A 23,115-nucleotide genomic window follows, 5' to 3' on the forward strand; every position below is an offset into this window, starting at 1 on the left:
CATTTTAGAGGCTATTTATACATGAAAACTTAGGATATACTTTAAAATGAAACTTAGTGGCCGCAAAACACAAATCTGGGATATTTAAGGAGAATTCAAATCTGAACGTTTTCTTCATGATGGCCTTACTTTTATTAATAATATTAACATTAATAAATGGACCTTAGTCATGCCAATTGAAATGAAATCATTCAAGGGAATCCTGACTGGTGATATTTTCAAGATATTGAGCAGAAAGAGATAGATGCAGTAAAACAAAACAAACAGCCCCCCACCCAAATCCTTTAGAACAACTCCCTAGATGTACTGTTGTATTATCTATCAGTTATCTGGAACAGTTATGGAAAATGATATTAATTAGTTGCTTAAGCACATATTGTATGCTCTCAGTGTAGGTGTACTTGGTATCAGACGTAAAATGACTAATTGAGAAGGTACCTCAGAGGTAAAAGGGCAGGGATAAGTGATTTTTGTCATTGATAGTGGGAGGAAGAAGGTGGTGAGTTTATCAGATGAAGACAGGTCCAGAGCAGAGCAAAAATCTCTTCCTAACTTCCTTTCGCTTTTGGTTGCCTGATTTCCAGAATTTACTCATATCAACTCAGAAAACTGACATTCTCTGAATGTGGTTTTCCTGCATATTAATCTTTTTAGATCTCCACTCTATATATCCATTTTCTCTTATTCTAACCCCTGTAAGAATAGGAACTTTTTATTCTTGGAATTCTCAACAAATGTCTTGGTTCCCAGCAAATACTTGGCCTTAATTAATACATCTTGAATGAATGTGACTACTATACAGAAAATACAAAATACTTTTCAGTATATTTAGTTTTTTAATACGTGAGAAAAACTGATGCAGATGTGGTTACTCAGTTACTAATGGTAGCTGAAAAAAGGCAGGGAAAGAGAGTGGGTTTAATACATGTACCTCACTATGGTTTCTCATTTCTTACAACACTTTGGATTATAGGTCTGATGGGATCATAGGCAGGATTTTTATATCACTGCTTTCTAAATATTCAGGGGATTTCTTCAGTTTGAAAATATCAGCTATGGAATTGAGCCATTGGAATCTTCAGCAAGGTTCGAGCACATAATTTATCAAGTGAAAAATGACAATCCAGATATGCCAATGTTAGCAGAAAATTACAGCAATATTTGGCAGAGAGACCAGCCCTATAAAGTCCATTTAAACTCACAGGTAACTGAGACAATTTGGATGTTATGACGCACTATAAAATTACTTCTGTAGAATTGTGTTAATCATGAAAAGGGGGCTTCCCTGGTGGCGCAGTGGTTGAGAGTCCGCCTGCCGATGCAGGGGACACGGGTTCGTGCCCCGGTCCGGGAAGATCCCACATGCCGCGGAGCGGCTAGGCCCGTGAGCCATGGCCGCTGAGCCTGCGCGTCCGGAGCCTGTGCTCCGCAACGGGAGAGGCCACAACAGTGAGAGGCCTGCGTACCGCAAAAAAAAAAAAAAAAAAAAAAAAAAAAATCATGAAAAGGAACTACTTAGCTGTTGAGTAGTAATATAAAATTTGGTATCTTTTTTCTACAGCAGTAAATGAAACATCCATATTCCATCTAAAATCCATGGAAATATGCAATAATGTGTGTCAAGCTTATTGTTGTATGATGTATAATGTAATATTTCTTGTTTTCCATTTTTATTCCAACAAAAATGCATATTATTGAATAAAATTTAGGAATATAGGAAGAATAGTTACCACTACCCTGGTAAAATTACTTTTAATATTTTGACATATAGCTTTACGTACTACTGGGACATATCTTTCTAGAATACTTAATCATTTGTATATTATTAAACTCTCTTAATTTACTTGTAGGCTGAATATAGAATTCTTTCTTTCATCACTTTGAATATTTCAGTTCCCCGTCTTTTGGACTCCATGGTCTCTGATGAAGAATCAAATATTATTCATCTTATTGAGGATTCCTTGTACATGATGAGTCCCTTCTTTGTTGATTCTTTCAAGAGCCTCTGTCTTTGCCTTATGACAGTTTTCTTATGATATACCTTTGAGGGGATCCCTTTGAGTTTATCCTACTTGGAGTTCATTAAGCTTCTTGGATGTTTAAATTAATGTTTTTTTCATCAAATTTGGGAACTTTTTGGCCATTAGTTCTTTGAAGATCCTTTCTGCCCTTTTATCTATCCCCTCACTTTCTGTTACTCCCATTATATGCATGTTGGTGTGCTTGAAAGTGCCCTACAGGAACAGAAGAGGTTCTGTTCATTTTTCTCCATTCTTTTTTCTTTCTCTTCCTCTGACTGTATAATCTCATCTGACTTTAAACAGGTACAACAAGGGAAATCTTTGTGGTGATAAAATAGTTTTGTATCTTGATTGCAGTGCTGGTTATGTAAACATACACATGACAATATGATGTAGAGATATACACATACACACTGTACCAGGTCAATATCCTGGTTTTGAAAACATACTATAGTTTTGTAACATGTAACCACTGGGGGAAACTGAGTGAATGATACATGAGATATAGTGAGCTATTTTGGCAATATTCTATGATTCAATACTTATTTCTTTTTTAAATGAACACAAAGTTTTACAAAAGGAAATAGAGATAACCTATTAAAAACAAATGAATTTTGAAGTTCATTTTATTGAAAGTGACACCTGACGTTATGGTGAATAGTATTATAAGTTTGTTTTAAAACATAGGTATCAAAGTTACATTTTTTACTTATTATTTTGAAAATAAGAATATAAATTTGGAAAGGCAAATAGGATAAAAACAATGCTGTTCTTAAAATATGAAACCTACTGTGCAGAAACATGCTCGAAATTGGTTATGGTGCACACGTAAGTTATAATTATACTCAATCAAGCTGCAGTGCAGAAGACATGGTTGTCAACATTGACTTATATTTTTATACAGGCACAGTAAGGGTAACCAAAATACAGAATACCTTTAAAGTTAACGTTGAACACAAAGGAAAAAGTCAGCATCTCAGTATATACATATATAAGATGCAGGCGTAATTTGCTTCCCTATGGAAATATAAACCTAGGCTCTACTGTCAAGTCCAGTTTGTTTGTTTGCCTGTTTATTTATAGTAAGCTAAGATATTTTATGACAGACCCAATCTTTGTATCCTCCTTACTCTTCGATTTAGTTACCAATGCACTTGGGTCAAGGAAGAAATTTTGGTTTCTTTAAAATATCTGTGTGTGAAATGGTATCTCAATGTGTTAGAAATATAGCTCATGTAGAAATTACCATTAGAGTACTAAATGACGATGTAGTAAATTGTTGATTCATAGCTGACTGACTTGGCACAATCAAGGATTATTGCCTCATATCAAGTGGGGCATGCAGCCTATGCTCTGGAACTACAGAGCTGTTCACTTTCTCTTACGCAGTATTAATAGTGAGTACCTAGACTCCCACCTTACGCTATCAGGCTCCCTGGGATTCCCTTAAACCTGGAATCTGTTTTCAAGTAAATTTTCTGATTTACAATTAATTTATATTGTTAAGTCCTCTTGAGGGTTTTATATACATCCTTTTTGCTTCCTTTACATGTCACTCTCTGTGCTTAACAAATTCAAAACATGTTAACATTTGATAAATTCTCCTTTCAGGAAAAAACTCTTTCAGAACTATTACCCCAGTATCTAGAAATGCACATTATAGTGGATAAAGCTTTGGTAAGTCAAACTCTCCCCTCCTTCCCTCACTCTCTCTTTTCTTTCTTTCTTTCTTTCTTAAAGCTTAATGTTTTATTACTATCACCTAGAGAATATCAGCTGAAATGTTAAAACTTTTCTGAGTATTAACTTTATGAAACCAATTTATGGAAATGTTTAATATTGTTAGCTGTCTTACAGGTTTCTAAATTAATATTTCTAATGATCATGGAAAGGTAGCTACACTTTTTGCTAAATGTTGATAGAAAAATTAAAACACGGAATTGCCGATTTGGGGTAATTTACCTTTGAGACTCCAGACATTTTTATTTATTTATTTATTTATTTTATTTATTTAATTTTTTTAAAAAAAGAGATTTCCTTTTTTATTTTTTAAAATTAATTAATTAATTAATTAATTTATTTATGGCTGTGTTGGGTCTTCGTTGCTGTGCGTGGGCTTCTCATTGCAGTGGCTTCTTTTGTTGCGGAGCACGGACTCTAGGCACGCGGGCTTCAGTAACTGTGGCTCAGAGGCTCTAGAGCTCAGGTTCAGTAGTTGTGGCGCACGGGCTTAGTTGCTCCACGGCATGTGGGATCTTCCCGGACCAGGGCTCGAACCCGTGTCCCTTGCATTGGCAGGCGGATTCTTAACCACTGTGCCACCAGGGAAGCTCTATTTTATTTATTTATTTATTTATTTTTTATTGAAGTATGGTTGATTTACAATGTTGGGCCAGTCTCTGCTGTACAGCAAAGCCACTCAGTTATACACATATAGACATTCTTTTTTTCTTATTGTTTTCCATTCTGGTTTATTACGGGATATTGAATATAGTTCCCTGTGTTATATAGGATGTCTATCTCTCTTCTTTCTTTAAACATAATTAAAAATTTCCTTAACTTCAAAGACGTAATGGAATTTTCTAATTATTTTCAAATATAAATATTTAATTCTAAATGTGACTTAGATACGATTAGAACCCCAGACTAGCCTAGGATGCCCAGTGTTGTCTGCCTGCATCCTCATCCCCAGATTAGGCCAGGGTCTCTTTGGCCACACCTCCTAACTGCCTTGCCCTCTCTTTAACCAGCTGTAGCCTCTCTGGTCACAGTGTTTTCTTTGAACGTATCAGATATTTACCATCTGACCAATTCAGTTAATATTTTTCCATCTTTTTTGAGGCATAATTGATAAATATGATTGTATATAATTAAATTGTACAATGTGAAGATTTGATGTACATGTACATTGTGGATTGATTACCAAGATCAAGATAATTAACACATTCATCACCTCACATAGTTAACTCTTTTATCCGTGTGTGTGTATGTGTGTGTGTGTGTGTGTGTGTGTGTGTGTATGTGGTGAGAAGACTAAAGATTTGCTTTCAACTTTCAAGTATACAATACCATATTTTTAACTCCAGGCACTGTGCTGCACATTAGACCCTCAGAACTTATTCTTATAACTGAAAGGTTGTACCCTTTGACCTACATTTCTCCATTTCCGCCTCTGGAAACCAAAATTCTCTTCTCTGTTTCTATGAAATTGGACTTTTTTTTTTAGATTCTACATATAAGTGATACCATACAGTTTTTGTCTTTCTCTGGCTGGCTTATTTCACTTAGCATAATGCCTTCCAGGTTTCTCATGCGGTAGCAAATGGGAGAATGTCCTTCTTTTTAATGACTGAGTAATATTCCATTGCACATATATACCACTTTTTCTTTGTTCATTCATCTGTTGATGGGCACTTAGGTTGTTTTTGTATCTAGGCTATTGTGAATAATGTTTCAGTTGTGGATAATGTTTCAGTAAACATGGGAATGCAGATATCTCTATGAGATACTGATTTCATTTCCTTAGGATGTATACTGAGGATTGGGATTGTCAGATCATATGGTAGTTCCTTTTTTAATTTTTTAAGGAACCGTTATACTGTTTTCCATAGTGGCTGTACCAATTTACATTCCCACCAACAGTGCACAAGCGTTCCCTTTCTCGACATCCTCACCAGCATTTGTTAGCTCTTGTTTTTTTTGATGATAGCCATTCTGACAGGTGTGAGGTGATAGCTCACTGTGAATTCGATTTGCATTTCCCTGAGGATTAGTAATGTTGAATACCTTTTTGTGTACCTGTTGGCCACTTGTGTGTCTTCCTTGGAAGAATGTCCATTTGGTAGACATAATATCTTTTGAGTATCTACCCAAGAGTGAAATTGTTATATCATCGGGTTAGTGTATATTACTTTTAGAGGATATTGATAGTTTTCAAAAGTGACTATAACAATTTGTTCTTCCATATTCTCACAAGTAATTGGTATTGATAGTCTTTTTTAAATTGCTGCCATTCTGGTGTATGAATACTGAGATCATATTGTGGTTTTTATTAGCATTTACTTGATGACTGAAATGCAGCACAGTGAATAGGGGCAGTGTTTTATAACTTTGAATGGGATATAATCTATGAAAATATTGAATCACTATACTGTACACCTGAAACTAATATAAGATTGTAAATCGACTATACTTTAGTTTTAAAAAATGTATTTATGAGTTTCAGAGGAAAAATTCTTTCTTTTTTCCTTTACCCTATTTCATCTTGTTCTTTATCAAACCTTTTTGAATCATTCATTCCACATAATCTTCACTTTATATCATTACAATTTCTGTCTTTTTTCTTAAAGATTTACTTGAGCATTTTGATTTTTTTTAATGCTCATGTATTTGCTTCTTCTTCAATTACTAAGCATACAATGGGAAATACTGTGGTTGATTCCCTCTGTGTTATAGAAAATGTCTACCTCAAGAAATCCCTTTATAATACAGAGGGGTCTGTGAAGTTATTTTAGTACTTCTTGAGGATTTCAATTGTTTCTGCTGGACAATGTCTTTAAAATATATAACAAGTGAGAATCTATGTTGAATGCCCAAGTATGATTTTTTTTCTTTTTGTTGTTTGTTTTCATTTATTGTAAATATTATCATCTTTATGTTAGTATGCTTTAAATTGTCTGACAGATCCTATGGTTTTCTTGCCTGGTATCACCAAGATATATTTGCCATAAAAAAAAAAATTGCTGTCACTCACATTTTTTAAAGAATCATAAAAATTTCTTTTTCAGCATGATTATATGGGATCAGAAACGATGGCTGTAATGCAGAAAATGATTCAGCTTATTGGCCTTGTCAACACAGTAAGTTTTAACTTCTTTACATTTACAATTTTATAAAAAGTCATTGAAAACCTTTCCATTATATCATGACAAATTAATGACTTAAAGCCCTTTATTTGGTTTAATATCCAAAGTAATCAAGTAAACTTTTTCTTTATTTTTTTGTACTGTTTTGATGTAATGATTTATGTTATTTGAATAAATATACTGTAAATCTTATTTTTAGATGTTTAGTCAGTTCAAATTGACTGTGATACTATCCTCCTTGGAATTGTGGTCAGATAAAAACCAAATTTCTACTAATGGGGATGCTGATGATTTATTACAAAGATTTTTGACATGGAAACAGGACTATCTTATCCTACGGCCCCATGACGTAACATTCTTACTTATGTAAGCACAATGTTCTACATTAATAAAGAGATATACATAAATAATTCCATTAATTTTATAATTTAATGCCTTTATTGTGTTCTTCAGCTTTCTGTAGGCCCCTTGGAAAATATTAAAGAAAACATAGCTGTTGCCATTGAGGTGATAGTGTGGTTGGAAATATAATAAAAATAAAATAACCTGAATCACTTATATGACAAAATATTTTGGAGTATAATCTATGCAAAAAAGTCTATCTTTCATGACTTTTATGATATCAACTATACTATAGAATACATACAAGCCTCAGCTTACTAATGATGTAAAATTGACACTATTCAGTTAACATTACCTTGTTATGTGAATACATTTCATGTCTACTGTTTGATAAAGAAAGATTTGAGTGTTTTGGTTACATTTATTTTTTAAAAATGCTTATCTTTAGAACAGGAAAGATTTCTTTTCTACAGATTAAAAATCCCTTTCGTTTTAACTTTTAGTGACCAAAACAGTGAATGCTGAATAAGGGAAACTGAGGAGAATTTGAGATAAATAAAATTGTATCAAGTCAAAGAGTTAGTTTAGGAAAGAAAACTGGCATTAAAGTGAATTACAGTTTTCAATGATTTGAGCACCTTGTATAATATATTAGATATTATTCAGATAAAAAATTATATGTTTGACAAATTATTTTAAATTCTATGGGAGATTTAATTTAATAAATAAGCTAATAAATTGTTCTGAATAACCATGCTAATAAAAAAGCCATACTATAATGATGTAGTTACAGGAAACAGCCTAAATATGTGGGAGCAACATTTCCTGGCACAATATGCAATAAAAGCTGTGATGCAGGTATTGCTATGGTATGTAATTTGTATCCTTCTTTACTGTTTTTTTTTAACTTTATATTGTATTTTAAAAGTATTATTTTACATAGTTAAGTAAACTTGATTTTTTTTCTCTATATCTCTATCATTATTTTGTTGGGACAACATTATTTTAATCTCAGAAAGTTGTTTTAATCATAAATTTCAAACATAGGGAAATAATATGAACAAACGTTAATATACCCCTTCACCAGCCAGGTATAATGGCTACTAACTTTGCATCAGATTTTCTAAGGACATAAAACCTTAGAGAAAAGTTAAAGCTTCCTGTTATGTCTCCTTCAAATTCAAGAAATAACAAAAGTCATGATTTCATACTTGCCATTTTTTGCATACTTCATACTATTGTTACAAATATATGTATCCATTAACTATATATTATTGTTCAGCATTTTTCTTTATGTATCATTTCAGAACTATTTTGAATAGCTTGTTAAAAGATGTATACATGTTGAAACATATAACTCTACTACTATTATTTTTTCTTTCAAAATTTTTATCAAGTAACGCACATATTATGAGTAAAAATCGTTTTACAAGACATACTGAAAACAACTAAATCAGTCCTTTGCATAATCTATACTCCTTGAATCCTCTTTCCCCTTTTTTTGTCAACCTCTCCCTCCTGGCATACAACTTAATGTCTGTTTCCTTTCAAATTAAAGTTTTATTGAAGTACATCATATATAGAGAACATTGCACAAGTCGTAAGTGTATAGCACAATTAATTTTGGCCAAGTCAATACATAGGTATAAACATCCCAGAGATCAAGAAGTAAAATCTTATCAACACTTCAGAAGAATCATGCTTCCTCTCACTTTCTACGCATACTGAAGAAAACCATTATCCTGACACTTAATCACTGGTTAATTTGATCTTTCTTTGAGCTTTCTGTAAATGATATAATAGAGTGTGTGTTCTTGTGTGTGTCTGCCACATATTTGCTCAAAATTACGTCTGTGATAGTTATTCATGCTTGTATGTGTAGGAATAGTGTGTTCATTCTTTTACTCTGTATTTCTAAATAATATGCACATTAAATTTCTTGAGTATTCAAATTTAGGCATTATCTATTGACTTCTCATATTGAAGTCAGAATTTAACATCCTAATAGCTCATCATTTCTACATTCTGCCTCTTCCATTCTTCCTCTCTATAATTATACAGATTATTAGAATTGTGTTTAATTCTCTGATGAGGCAAATAATGAACTGAGATTGTTGCCTTTATTGCATAACTTTTGGTTCTTCCCAGATTAGTAGTTACATCATACTGTTTTTGTCCAAATTCTTTAATTAAGTTATAAATTGCCTCCACTTTCCTACATGATTCAGAAATTCCTTTTGTTTTTTTTAACTCTATAGATGTATCTTTTTTTTTTTAAACCAATCTACGTTGGACTTTTTGCATAGCTGTTTAAGAATCTTCTGTCTTGTCTCCTTTGGAATATGTGTATTCTTTCCTGGCTTGCTTACTCATTTTGGTTAGAATACACACTCCTATAATTTACTGAAAAAGTAGGTGGGTAGTAACTTGTTTGGGAGTTGCGTCATTGAAAATGTAGCAGTTTTAGGGCTTCCCTGGTGGCGCAGTGGTTGAGAGTCCGCCTGCCGATGCAGGGGACGTGGGTTCGTGCCCTGGTCCGGGAAGATCCCACGAGCCGCGGAGCGGCTGGGCCCGTGGGCCATGGCCGCTGGGCCTGCGCGTCCGGAGCCTGTGCTCCGCGGCGGGAGAGGCCACAGCAGTGAGAGGCCCGCATATAGCAAAAAAAAAAAAAGAAAGAAAGAAAATGTAGCTATTTTAAAAGATTGGTTAATTTCGGTTTTGAAATAATTGCACCTTGGAATTTTAAAAGTCCTCTCCTTTTACTTTCTCTTTAGAAATTTAACACCATTCTTAGTCTCACTTATTTGTATGTGGTCTGCTTGTTTTCTCTGCAGAAACATTTAAGATCTTTTTATCATTGCGAGGTATCTTTTATCATCCAATATGCTTGTTATATTGATGCCCTTTCAATCTGGATACTAATTTACGTCTGACCTGAGAAATTTTATTATATCAATATTATTTATTTGCTAATCTTTTTCTTTCCCTTTCCTCTCTGGAACTTGGTTAATTATATATGAGAGCATTTTGACTCATCATCTATTTTTTTTCTCTTATTTAAATTTTTTCTTTTATTTCTACATCCTCTAATATTTCTTAATATTTATATTGTGGATCAGTCGCTCACTAGGTGCTCTCAGATCCATTTTCTGCTTATTACCTGCTCTGATTACATCATAAGAACAATATATTCCCTGGGCTTCTTTGGCTTCTGGCTTTTGGGTATGTTCAGCAAATGTGGATGATTGGAGAGAGGAAGGGAAGTGTCATAGTGTCTTTACATTCTGGCCCTGCCTGGAGCAGTGCCTCAGAGCCATTGCTTCCTGGTCGTGTGAAACATCCCCTCCCTCTGTGCTTTTTCCTCCTGCTTATCAGCACTTGTTTATGAATTCTAATGACAGTTCCTCATTCATACACCCAACCAGTCTTGGCGTTGGTAGCAACATTCTGCTTTTCTAGTCTCAGAGTTGCCTCATCATCCTCTGTTGCTTCAACAATAATTTGTTTGTTACCTGTTACTCATTTGCTTTTATTAAATTCTTCTTGGATCCTGTGGTGGCTTTAAAATAATCTCTTTTTTTCTTGTAACTACTAGGCAAATATAGCTGAGAATCACACCCCAGATTAATTGTTCACGTTGCAGAATTAAAAATGCAAGGTGGCACCAGATCTGTTATTTTATAATTAGGGTATTAATTGGAAAGGAGTGAGACTTTAGATTTGGGATGGTAACATTGGATGAACCAAGCAAGACGAATCTGATAATTCTAAAACCCCAAATCTGTCTAAGGATTTTTTTGTAGTAGCTGATCCTCATCTGCCTGGTGAGGTGAGCCTTCTAGCTTCTCTTGCTTAGAGATCCTCTAATGACGTTATTTGAGTTGGATGCCTTATAATGATACATTCACTTCAAGTTCTATCTTAAGGATTAGCAAACTGTAAGTAAAGGGCCAGATAGTAAATGTTTTCAGCTTTGCAGGCCATGTGATCTGTGCAAGAGTCAGTGTAGACAGGTACAGATTAATGAGCAAGACCATGTTTCATTAAAGCTTAATGTATCACTACTAAAACTTGAGTCTCATATAATTTTCATTTGCCACAAAATAGTGTTTTTCTTTTGATTTTTTTCAACTATTTAAAAGACTTAAAAAACATTCTTACTTGCAGACTTTACCAAAATAGGTCACAAGCCAGACTTGGTCTCTGGACCATAGTTTACTGACCCCTGCTCTATTCCCGTCAGCCCTTATGTTCACTGATTGAAAATAAAAGTTGGGAGGGCTTCCCTGGAAGGCAACAGTTTATAAACCGAAGAAATGGGGAACAATTGAAGGAATAGATATTAATGGTTCTAAACAAAGAAGAACAGAATTATATTTGATTCATACTAAATTTATTAATATAGGTGAAAGTACTTGAGATTTTGGATTTGAGGTACCAGCTCAAACATTTGGGATTGGTTTTAATCATTTTATTGATTGACTGACATGTGTGATCAGTGGTCATCTACTTGCTGTGAACTTGGTGTAATGAAAAGAAAGGAATTCATTGTCTTATAGACATGGAGCTAGTGGAGTATATTTATGCTGTCCATCAAACTCACCCAACTTTTATCTATGCTTCCTGTGGTGACTACCCTCTGTAGGCTGGGAAAGACAGTTAGTTATATGAGCTGTTTGATAGACTGGAATTCTCTGTGTAGATAATTAGTTCATCTGAGAATAGAGATAATTTTATTTATTTCATTTCACTATGCATGCTTTTTCTTTTTCTTGACTTATTCCACCAGGTAGAATCCCCATTACGTTGTCAAGTAGAAATGGTGAGAGTCCTAATCCTTGCTTTCTTCCCAATCTTTGAGGAAATGCATCGTCTTTCACCATTTTGTACAATGTTAGTCATAGGATTTTTGGTAGAAGTCCTTTATCAGGTTATGGAAGCTCCTTTTGATTCCCACGTGTTTAGTGTTTTTTATTTGTTTGTTCTTCCAGAAATTGATGTTAAATTTTGTCAAATGCCTTTTTCTACATTTATTGAGACACATATGATTTTTATTCTTTAGTCTGTTAATATGGTGAGTATATTATTGACCGATTTTCAGTTGTTGAAACTGCTTTGCATTCCTGCATTGTCTTTTTTTAATTTATTGTTGCCTTTTGAGTTGGTAACATTTTAAGAAAATTTGCCTTTAAGTTGATGGGTTACATTGAACTTTAGTTATCTTTTCTGATATTGACTATTTCTGGATTTGATATCAGGGTAATAATGACTACATAAAATGAGTTATATTTTCTCCATTTCTGTTTTTCTGAAGACTTTGCTTAGAGCAGAAATAAATTAAATAGAGGGTAGAAAAACAATAGAAAATTTTGACAAAGCTAGTTGATTTTTTTAAAAGACAAACACAATTGACAAACCCTTATCTAAACTAAGCAAAAAAAAAAGACTCAAATGGATGAAATCAGAAATGAAAGAGGAGGCATTACAATGGATGTCTGATAAATTAAAAGGATAATAAAGGAGTATTAGGAATGATTTTATGCCTACAAATCAGATGACCTGGAAGAAATGGATAAATTCCTGGAGACATACAACCTAACAACACTGAATCAAGAAGAAACAGAAAGACTGAACGGTCCAATAACAAATAAGGGGTTGAATTAGTATAGTAATCCAAAACCTCCTAATAAAGAAAAGTCCAGGACCAGATCGCTTCATTGGATATTTCTATCAAGAATTCAAGGAAGAATTTATACCATTCCTTCTGAAAATCTTGCAAAAATAAATGAAGGAACACTTCCAAACCCATTTTATGGGACCAGCATCACCGTGACGCCAAAGCCAAAGATGCCACAGGAAAAAAAAAACTACGACCAATATCCCTGGTAAACATAAATGCAAAAATCCTCAACAAAATAGTAGCAAACCAAATTCAACCAAATTTAGCATATTAAAAGTATTATACACTATGATCAAGAGGGATTTATTCCTGGGATGCAACATATGTTTAACATAGGTTCAACATATGCAAAGCATTCAATGTGATACACCATGACAACAAAATTATAGAGAAAATTCACATGATCATCTCAATAGAATCAGAAAAAGCATTTGACAGATTTTAACATCCATTCATGATGAAACCTCTCAACAAATTTCCAAAAGTAGAAGAAAATTACTTCAATCCAATGAAGGACATGTATGAAGAGCCCACAGGGAACATCATAATTAATGGGGAAAAACTGAAAGCTTTCCATCTAAGATCTGGTACAAGGCAGGGATACCAGCTCTCACCACTTCTATTCAACATGGTACTGGAGGTCCTAGCCAGAGCAATTAGACAAAAAAAAAACCCAACAAACAAACAAAACAGAGAGAGAGAAAGAAAGAAAGAAAGAAAAAAGAAAGAAAAGACATCCAAATTGGAAAAGAAGTAAAATTATCTATGTTTGTAAATGACATGGTCATATGTGTGAAAGTCCTAAATATTAAACAACAATAAAAAAACTCTTAAAACTAATAAACAAATTCAGTAAACTTGCAGAAACAAATCAATATACAAAAATGAGGCATGTTGGGCTTCCCTGGTGGCGCAGTGGTTGAGAGTCCACCTGCCAGTGCAGGGGACACGGGTTCGTGGTCTGATCTGGGAAGATCCCACATGCCGCGGAGCGGCTGGGCCCGTGAGCCATGGCCGCTGAGCCTGCGCGTCCAGAGCCTGTACTCTGCAATGGGAGAGGCCACAGTGGTGAGAGGCCCGCGTACCACAAAAAAATGAGTCATGTTTTTATACACAATGAACTATCTGAAAAAGGAAATTAATAAACCAATCCCATTCACAATAGCATCAAGAACAATCAAATACTTAGGAATAACATTAACCAGAGAGGTGAAAATTTCTAAAACACAAATGAAAGAAGTTAAAGAAGACACAGATAAATGAAAAGACATCCATATCCACTGATTGGAAGAATTAATACTGTTAAAATGTCCATATTATCCCAAGTGAGCTGCAAATTCAGTGAATCCTTATCAAAACCTCAATGGCATTATCTACAGAAATAGAAAGCAACAGTCCTAAAATTCATGTGTAATCACAAAAGACTCGGGACAGCCAAAGAAATCTTGAGCAAGAAGAACAAAGCTGGAGGCATTACATTTTCTGATTTCAAAATATGTTACAAAGCTGCAGTAATCAAAGCAGTATAGTACTGGTATAAAAACAGCTATATAGACAAATGGAACAGAATGAAGAGCCCAGAAATAAATCCATGCTGGAGATTGGGGCAGGATTTGAGGAAGTGAAAATGCCACAGTGCTTTCCTACTATTTTTAAGTTGTCTATAAAAAAAATCTTAATAAATATTTTAACCTAATATTCCAGTAGTGTTTTAAAATACAAGTTATAAATTCTCAAGTTGCCTTTTTCTAGTTTCAGCATTCACTTGATTGCTGTAAATCTTTTACTATTTTCTAGAGTTCTGACAAATTTGATGCTGACGATTTTTTTCTCAAATTTTCAGTATTTTTGTGGAGCAGCAGGTAGGTCCTTGGAGCTACCTACTTGGCCCTTTTCACTGATATCTACTGCTTTATACATTTTATTTGGTTGCCTACTTTGACTTATACCTTGCTGGTTGCTGCATATTTATGTGCATGTGTGTGTGTGTGTTATTTTTCCTATCCTAGGACACAGTCAAGTTGCTTGGAAAGAGTTTGATCCTGTCCAGACATTCTTTCAAATGTTCTCAGGTGGCAGCAGGAGGCATTTCATACAGAGTGAATTTGTTCCAGACTAATCAGGAGACAGTAGACTTCTAAGTCCCTCTATCCAAAGCCCCATGAATTATGAATGTTTCTATTCTGGCTGGTGTGCCCAGCAATTATTCCCAGTTCTGTGTGATTTCCAGGAATTATTTCATCTGCTCTCTTTGGATTCTCTTTTTCCCAGCCTTGAGTGATTGACTTAACTTTTCCCAGAGTGTTAAATTGTGCTACTTCATGTCATGGGCACAAACCTTGCAATCACTGAAGTCCATAAACACCTTTCTTTAAGCTACATATGTTACAAAACTCACAAGATGTATATCATGCTGCAGTTGAGTAGTTTATAGGTATTGTAGTATGATAGTATTTTTCATGTCTTCTAAACAATATCCAGTTGTCTAGTGCTTCTCTCAGTTGTGAGAGTTGTTGAAGTCTCCAACTAAATTATGTATGTGTGTATTTATTCTTTCAGTTGTATTCATTTTAGCTCCATATATTTTGCAGCTCTTATGTTTGGTACCCAAACATTTAAGATTATTATATTTTATTGGCAAATCAAACCTTTTATTATATAATATCCTTTGTCCATGATAATTTTTGCTCTGAAGTTAACTTCACCTGTTATTAATGTAGCCTCTCCAACTTTCTTGTGATAAATGTTCACATACTAAATCTTTTTTCTTAACTACTTTCATCTTTATATCTTATGTGAGTTTCTTGTAAACAGCATATAGCTGGAACATGTGGTTTTTCCTACATTTTGCAAATCTATGGCTTTTAATCGGTATGTTTAGACAGTTTGCATTGAATCTAATTGTTGATATGTTTGTATTTCAGTCTGTCAACTTAGTATATGTTTTCTGTTTTATCTTTTTGTTTTTTGTGGTCCTCCGTTGGCATTTCCAGTTTTTATTTGGGATACTAGAACAATTTTTAGTATTCTATTTTGATTTATTCATCATAGACATAAGCAAATGTGACCCATCAGCCAAATCTGGCCTACCACATATATTGTTAATAAAGTTCTATAGGAACACAGCTATATCCATTCGTTTACCTACTGTCTATGACTACTTTCCTGATACAACATCAGAATTATAGTTGTGACAGACACTATATAGTACACAAATATGTCCTGTCTCTTTACAGAAACGATCAATCTCTGATTTTTAGAGTTTTTCAATATTTCTCTTTGTAAAGCATTTTTCATGTTTTCTGTACTACGATTACACACACACACAATCACATACACACAAGTTTGTGTACCAGCATTATACCATTTCAAGTAGAATATAGAAATGTTAACACCATATTTTAGGTCCCAAATCATGTATATAATCATAAAACGGAATTTTATGATATAATTTGATGAAACATTACTTTTCAGTACATTGTCTTTAACCCTGAAACATAATTTTTTAAAAAAAGTCAAATGAAGAAAAATAGTCTATTATATCTTCCCATATAAATATCCCTTCTGTTCCTCTTTCTTCACTACAGATGTTATAGCTCTGAAGCAGGGATCCTGGAACATAGTCTCTGAATTTCTCTTCATTTTAGAATGTGTTCACTTCTTCTTTATTCTTTAAGGATATTTTTGCAGGATGAAAGTCATTTTCAGCACTTTGAAAATATTGTCCTACATCCTCTGTCCCATTTATTTCTGATGAGAAATCCTCTGTCATAGTAATCATTGTTCCTGAATAAGCAATGTGTTGTTTTCCTTTGGCTGATTTCAAGGCATTTAAAATTTTTCTCTAGCCATGTAATTATGATCTGTCTGGCCATGGACTACTTTGAGTTTATTGTCAGAAGTTTTGTGAATCTATTACATATGTAGATTTGTGTCTTTTGCCAAATTTGGGAGATTTTCTATGCACTTTTTCTCCTCTTCTGGGCCGCTAACGATATTAATGTTAGATTTTTTTGTTATTGTCCCACTGCTCCTGTATTTCTGTTAATTTTTTAAAAAAACTATTTTCTCTCTGTTTTCAGATTGGATAATTTATACTAATCAATCTTTTTTTATATATAAATTTATTTATTTATTTATTTTTGGCTGCCTTGGGTCTTCGTTGCTGCATGCAGGCTTTCTCTAGTTGCGGCGAGCGGGGGCTACTCTTTGTTGTGGTGCACGGGCTTCTCATTGCAGTGGCTTCTCTTGTTGCAGAGCATGGGCTCTAGGCGTGTGGGCTTCAGTAGTTGTGTCACACAGGCTTCAGTAGTTGTGGCTCGTGGGCTCTAGAGCACAGGCTCAGTAGTGGTGGTGCACGGGCTTAGTTGCTCCGCGGCATGTGGGATCTTCCTGGACCAGGGCTCAAACCTGTGTCCCCTGCACTGGGAGGCGGATTCTCAACCACTGCACCACCAGGGAAGCCCCTAATCAATCTTTAAGTTTACTGATTCTCCCTTTTGACATCTCCATTTTGTTACTAAGTTCATTTATTGAGGTTTTATTTATTTTTTTATTATTGTATTTTTCTGTTCTGAAACTTTCATTTGGTTCTTTTTATATTATCTATTTCTTTGATGAGATTTTCTGTTTTTTAATTTCTTTTAACCGTTTTTGTAATAGCTTGTTGGAGCATTTTTATGGTAGTTACTTTAAAATCCTTGTTGCAGAATGCAATGTATGAACCATCTTGGTTTTGCTCTCTGTTGATTGTCTTTTCTGATTACAGTTGAGATATTCCTGATTCTTGGTATGATGAGTAATTTTGGACTGTATTCAGGATATTTCTGAGAATTATGTCAGGAGACACTGATTTCTCTTTAAATCTTCCATTTCAGAAGACAGTTTATTTTCTAAAATACACATTCTGGATCATTTTTATGGGCCATTGTTCACACCCCAATTCAGTTTTCATGGCCTTTTCAATGATATCCTATGTTACCTTGAACATTGTAACATTCATAGGGAGTCTGGATTCTGATGCTTTTCTCTGATGAGGGTTGATTTTGTGTTTGCTTGTTTTGTCATGCAGTGCTCTTGGTTAAATTTAGAACAGCAGCTCTTCATCATGAACAACAGCTCTAGCCTCAGCTGAGATCTTCAGTTGTGTTGAGGCTGTTCCATGTATGAGTGTCTCAAAACTCAGCCAGAAATGTGGGGGTCAGAATTTGGAGGGTCTTCTTTCTGAAGCTTTCTGCTTGTGTATTTCGCAGTCATCCTCCTCCTCTTATTCACAATTTATATTTTCCAGGCCAGAAATAGTAAACATTTTTTCCATGAGTTCCCTGTGAACCCATTTGCCATGTCTATTACACCTGGCCTGAGTCTAAACGTCACAAAAACTGTCTCTTTCTAGAGTTAGTTTCCTTTGAGCATGGACTCCTGACCAATGCTGCAAGCTTCTGTTAATGCCCGGCAGGCTCCAATTTCTTCATGACCTGAAGTATCTATTAGATTCTATACTATAGATTCCAAGTCTCTGTTGAAACTGTCCAATATTCATTTTTCTTCTCTATGTTTTTCCTGTATTTGTGCGCACACACGTGCACAACACACCACAGCTCTTCCTGCCCCCCTCCCCCAGCTTTACTGAGGTATAATTGACAAATAAAATACTAATATAATTAAAGTGTACAGTGTGATCATTTTTTTTTTTTTTTTTTTTTTGTGGTACGCGGGCCTCTCACTGTTGTGGCCTCTCCCGTGTGGAGCACAGGCTCCGGACGTGCAGGCTCAGCGGCCATGGCTCACGGGCCCAGCCGCTCCGCGGCATGTGGGATCTTCCCGGACCGGGGCACGAACCCGTGTCCCCTGCATTGGCAGGCGGACTCTCAACCACTGCGCCACCAGGGAAGCCCCAGTGTGATCATTTGATGTAAGTTATTTATGATTCTCAAAATTAAATTAATTAATATATCCATCACCTCACATAGTTTACCTTTTTTTATTTATGAGAGTGCTTTTGATCCACTCTCTTAACAAATTTCAAGTATATAATACAGTATTAGGAACTATAGTTGCCATGCTGTACATTAGATCCTCAGGACTCATTCATCCATCTTATAACTGAGAGTTTGTAACCTTTTGCCAACTTCTTCCCATTTCCCTAATTCCCCAGCTCCTAGGGACCACCATTCTCTCTGTTTTTGTGAGGTCAGTGGTTTTCGTCTTTTTTTTTTTTGTTTTAGATTCCACATGTAAGTGATCCCATACAGTATTTGTCTTTCTCCGTCAGCACCTTTTAATCGCCTTCATGAATTTCACCCATCTCACCAGCAGTCCCCACCTCTGCTAACCACCAGTTTGTTCTCTGTATCTGGGTCTGTTTCCGTTTCGTTTTCTGTTCGTTTGTTTTAGATCCCACATATGAAATATGGGGTGTTTGTCATTCTCTGTCTGACTTAGTTCACTCCGCATAATGCCCTCAAGGTCATCTGTGTTGTCACAAATGTCAGGACTTCCTTCTTTTCTATAACTGACTAACATTCCACTGTATACCTACCACGTTTTCGTTACCCATTCATTCACTGGTGAACATGCAGGTTCTTTCCAAGCCTGGGCTATTGAGAATAATGCTGCCGTGAACATGGGAGTTCAGAAAGGGGTCTCGTTTTCTTTGCGTCTATGCCCAGAAGTGGCACTGCTGGCTCATATGATATGTTTTCAATTTTTTGAGGACTGCATACTATTCTGCACAATGACTGTATCAGCTTACATTTCCACCAACAATGCACCAGGACTGCCTTTTCTCTATGTCCTCATTCATTATCTCTTTTTGATATTACCTATCCTATCTCGTAGAAGGTGGTATCTCACTGTGGTTTTGATTTATATCTCTCTGACGAATAGTGATGTTGAGCATTTTTCATATACTTGATGGCCATTCATATGTATTATTTGGGGGAAAAAAGTGTCTGTTCAGGCCCTTTGTCCATGTTTTAATTGAGTTATTTGGGGCTTTTTGGCTGTTGAGTTCTATGAGCTCCTTATATTTTTTTAAAATCACCTCATCAGGTATACGGTTTGCAAGTATTTTCTCCATTTCCATAGGTTGCTTTTTCATTTTGTTGATTGTTTCCTTTGCTGTGTAGACATATTTTCTTTTGATATTGTCCCACTTGTTTATTTCTGCTTTTGTTGCCTGTGCTTTTGATGTGAAATCCAATAAAATCATTTCCAAGACCAATATCAAACAGCTTTTGCCATATGTTTTCTTCTAAAACTTTTACAGTTTCAGGTCTTATGTTTAAGTCTTTAATCCATTTCAAGTAAATTTTTGTAAGTGGTATACGACAAGTTTCCAATTTCATTCTTTTGCACATCATAGCTCTTTCTAATCTGAGGATCTTTACTGATGTCACCTTTTTTATTCCTGTTATTAATTTTTGTGTGTAATCTACCTTCTCTTCCTGCACAGTATAATTAAGGGCTTATTTTATTCTGTAGCATGGCTTTATACAGGAGATTTGTTTTCAACTATATAAATATGAAAGTATAAGACTGTTTCTCCTTTCTGTGTGTTGGCATTAAAAGTCCAGCTTCTGGTTCCTATATCTTGCCCTAAAACCTGGTGGTTAGCCAGATATCATCTCTCATGTTCTGATTTGTCTTTAGCCTCCTTTCAAATCCTGACACTGGGATTTTCCCTTTTTTTCAAGAGAGGGTACCTACTAAGTCATTTTTCCATGTTGCTAGATAATATTCTATGTTTTCATTCACACACATGCACATACATACACACAATATTTTTTCTTTTAGGTATTAATTCAGTTTTACTCACTATGTATTTTTATTGATGTAGAAAAATTAGAGAAGTTCTAAGAATTTTTCTTGTAATGATTAAAAATATGAGAAAAGTATCACAGTTTATTTATCCAGGTTAAATCATATGAAATGCCACTCTGCACTACCACCAATCTTTTTTTGGTAACATCTCACTTCAAATTTCTTTACCATGGCCTTGCCTATATCTCGAACTTCCGTTCTGTCATTCTTTCACTTCACTCATTATACTACAGCATTTGAACAGGTTCCCATACAAGCTCCCTACCGCTATTAATGAGGCTGGGTCATTTTCCAAACTTTCTATCTTGGCCTAAACATCAATTCCACAAACAGATTTTCCTAAGTATCTTATCTGTATCTTATACCCCTCCTCAGAATTCTCTATTAGAGCACTCCATTTCTTCAGAGCACTTTTCATGATCTCTCTGTATTTGGGGAGTTCGTTATTAATTTCCTACTAGTTTTCTTTCTCCACTTTTGTAATATAACTGCAAGTGTGGACAAAGTCCTTTCTTTCATGCATGCCACTATATTCTTATCTTTTATCATAGTGCCTGACACATGTGTATACTGAATTAATAATTGTTAATTGAATGAATTGATTTAATAAGAAAGTTAAATAAATGTGTTTTATATTGTTTACATCAGAAACACTAAGTGTGCTTAAGGCTATAGAATCTGGGCATGCCTAATTTTACACCAGAGGATATTGGTAGTTTAATTACATTTTACTTTATATCATGCTTCTTAATAAATTAACTATTTTATCAAAATAAAATATAAAATATGGTCAACATGAAAAGGTATTAAAATATAAAATTTTATAGGAACAAAACTGTTTTGATGTATTACTTGCTTTTGTTTTCTTCTTATATAATGGTTTTCTCTTCAACCTTCTTTATCTTAGTATCCAGGTGCAATAACATTGGAGGGATTTTCCGTTATTATAGCTCAACTGCTTGGCCTTAAAATAGGATTAACATATGATGACATCCGTAAATGTTCCTGTCCAAGCGCTATGTGCATAATGAATCATGAAGCAGTGTAAGCCTTGTTTTTTCTTTTGAATTTATTTCACACATTTATTTGTGAGGTTGTTTACAAGACATGATGAATTTATTTTTCGTACTCAATCCCACGTCAAAAATTAGGAAGGAATGTTGTGCCTGAAGAGATATCACACTAATGAATTTGTTCACATGATATAAGACTCCAGAAAGCGGTAAACCCCATGATAATGAAATATTCACTCAAGGGAATTAGAGGGAAACTTTAAAGATTTATGAAGACTATGAAATATTGAATTCACATAGATACTGTTGTTGTTTTTGTTCTTGTTGTATCTGTTGCTCAAGGCAAAATCACCCTTAACAATATAACGTAGTACTAGTAGCTTTGGCTATTACTTTGAGGGGAAAAAAAAGAAGAAAAGATTTGAAGAGGAAAATAATTGTCCTTCTTTGCAGTTATTATGCTTGACTACCTACATAGAGGCCACAGCATCAGTACGCAGTCAGAACAACAACAACATCAAAAAATTCATCAGGGTGATCCATCTTGAAAACCATTACTATGTGTACAAGTATGTGTATACCAGCACTAAGAAAATAGATAACCTATTAAAATGTCTAATTTTTTCAGAAGAGGTTTATAAATTCAGTGCAATCCCAATCAATATTTTAGATTCTTTTTAAGGAACCTGATAAACTCTGTGGGGGGCAATAGGATGGAGATGAAGGATACAGGCAACCTTTTGGGGATTATGAGGTGGGATTTATAATCAAAGGAGGGATTTTATTGATGGGAGACATGACATATTATCTATAGATTGATCAAAATGAAGAGAAGAGGAAGAAAAGATGATTTTGGACATATGAAGAGTTAAGAGCAAAATCATGGAGGAAATTAGAGAGGAGAGGATAAATTCAGTTACTGTGATAGAACATTAGGAGAGTAAACAGATAGAGACGTAGGGAATCTGGTTAATGGAGGTGTAAAGATGTAGGGAATCTGGTTTATTCTGATAGAAAGCTTTGATAGAAGATGTGAAACACTTATCTTGGAGACTGGAACTTAGAAATGACTTAGGAAAGTGATAGGATTGTTGGACTTGTTGAAGACATATTTTGTAATTACAAATTTAAGATTCATTCAAACAGCTACCGAAGTGCCTATGTAAAAGAGAGCAGATAGTTGACATTTTGCCAAGTTAATGCCCATGGAATCAGAAACAGTTAGGGCTGCAGAGGATGCTGCATTCTCCTGAAATAATTATTTCAATTTTTTTTCCTACCCCACAATTGGAACTTTGGATAAGAAATCAAAGTATTTCAAGGCAGCTGCCTTAGCCCAACTTATTTTATAGCTGTCTTTAGACCCAGAG

General features: G+C 34.7%; 1 protein-coding gene across 1 annotated transcript in view; it reads left to right on the forward strand.

Annotated features, from left to right (window-relative positions):
• Positions 1-23,115, forward strand: part of LOC101329190 (disintegrin and metalloproteinase domain-containing protein 18) — a 78,479-nt gene that overhangs the window by 10,211 nt on the left and 45,153 nt on the right. Inside the window, exons 6-11 of the mRNA XM_033848807.2 lie at positions 1,027-1,204; positions 3,633-3,698; positions 6,809-6,880; positions 7,086-7,252; positions 8,016-8,097; positions 21,640-21,776. Coding sequence (XP_033704698.2) covers positions 1,027-1,204; positions 3,633-3,698; positions 6,809-6,880; positions 7,086-7,252; positions 8,016-8,097; positions 21,640-21,776 — 702 coding nt within the window. The remainder of the gene's footprint in view (positions 1-1,026; positions 1,205-3,632; positions 3,699-6,808; positions 6,881-7,085; positions 7,253-8,015; positions 8,098-21,639; positions 21,777-23,115) is intronic.

Source organism: Tursiops truncatus, chromosome 21 (assembly GCF_011762595.2).
Source record: "Tursiops truncatus isolate mTurTru1 chromosome 21, mTurTru1.mat.Y, whole genome shotgun sequence".
Classification (NCBI taxonomy): domain Eukaryota; kingdom Metazoa; phylum Chordata; class Mammalia; order Artiodactyla; family Delphinidae; genus Tursiops; species Tursiops truncatus.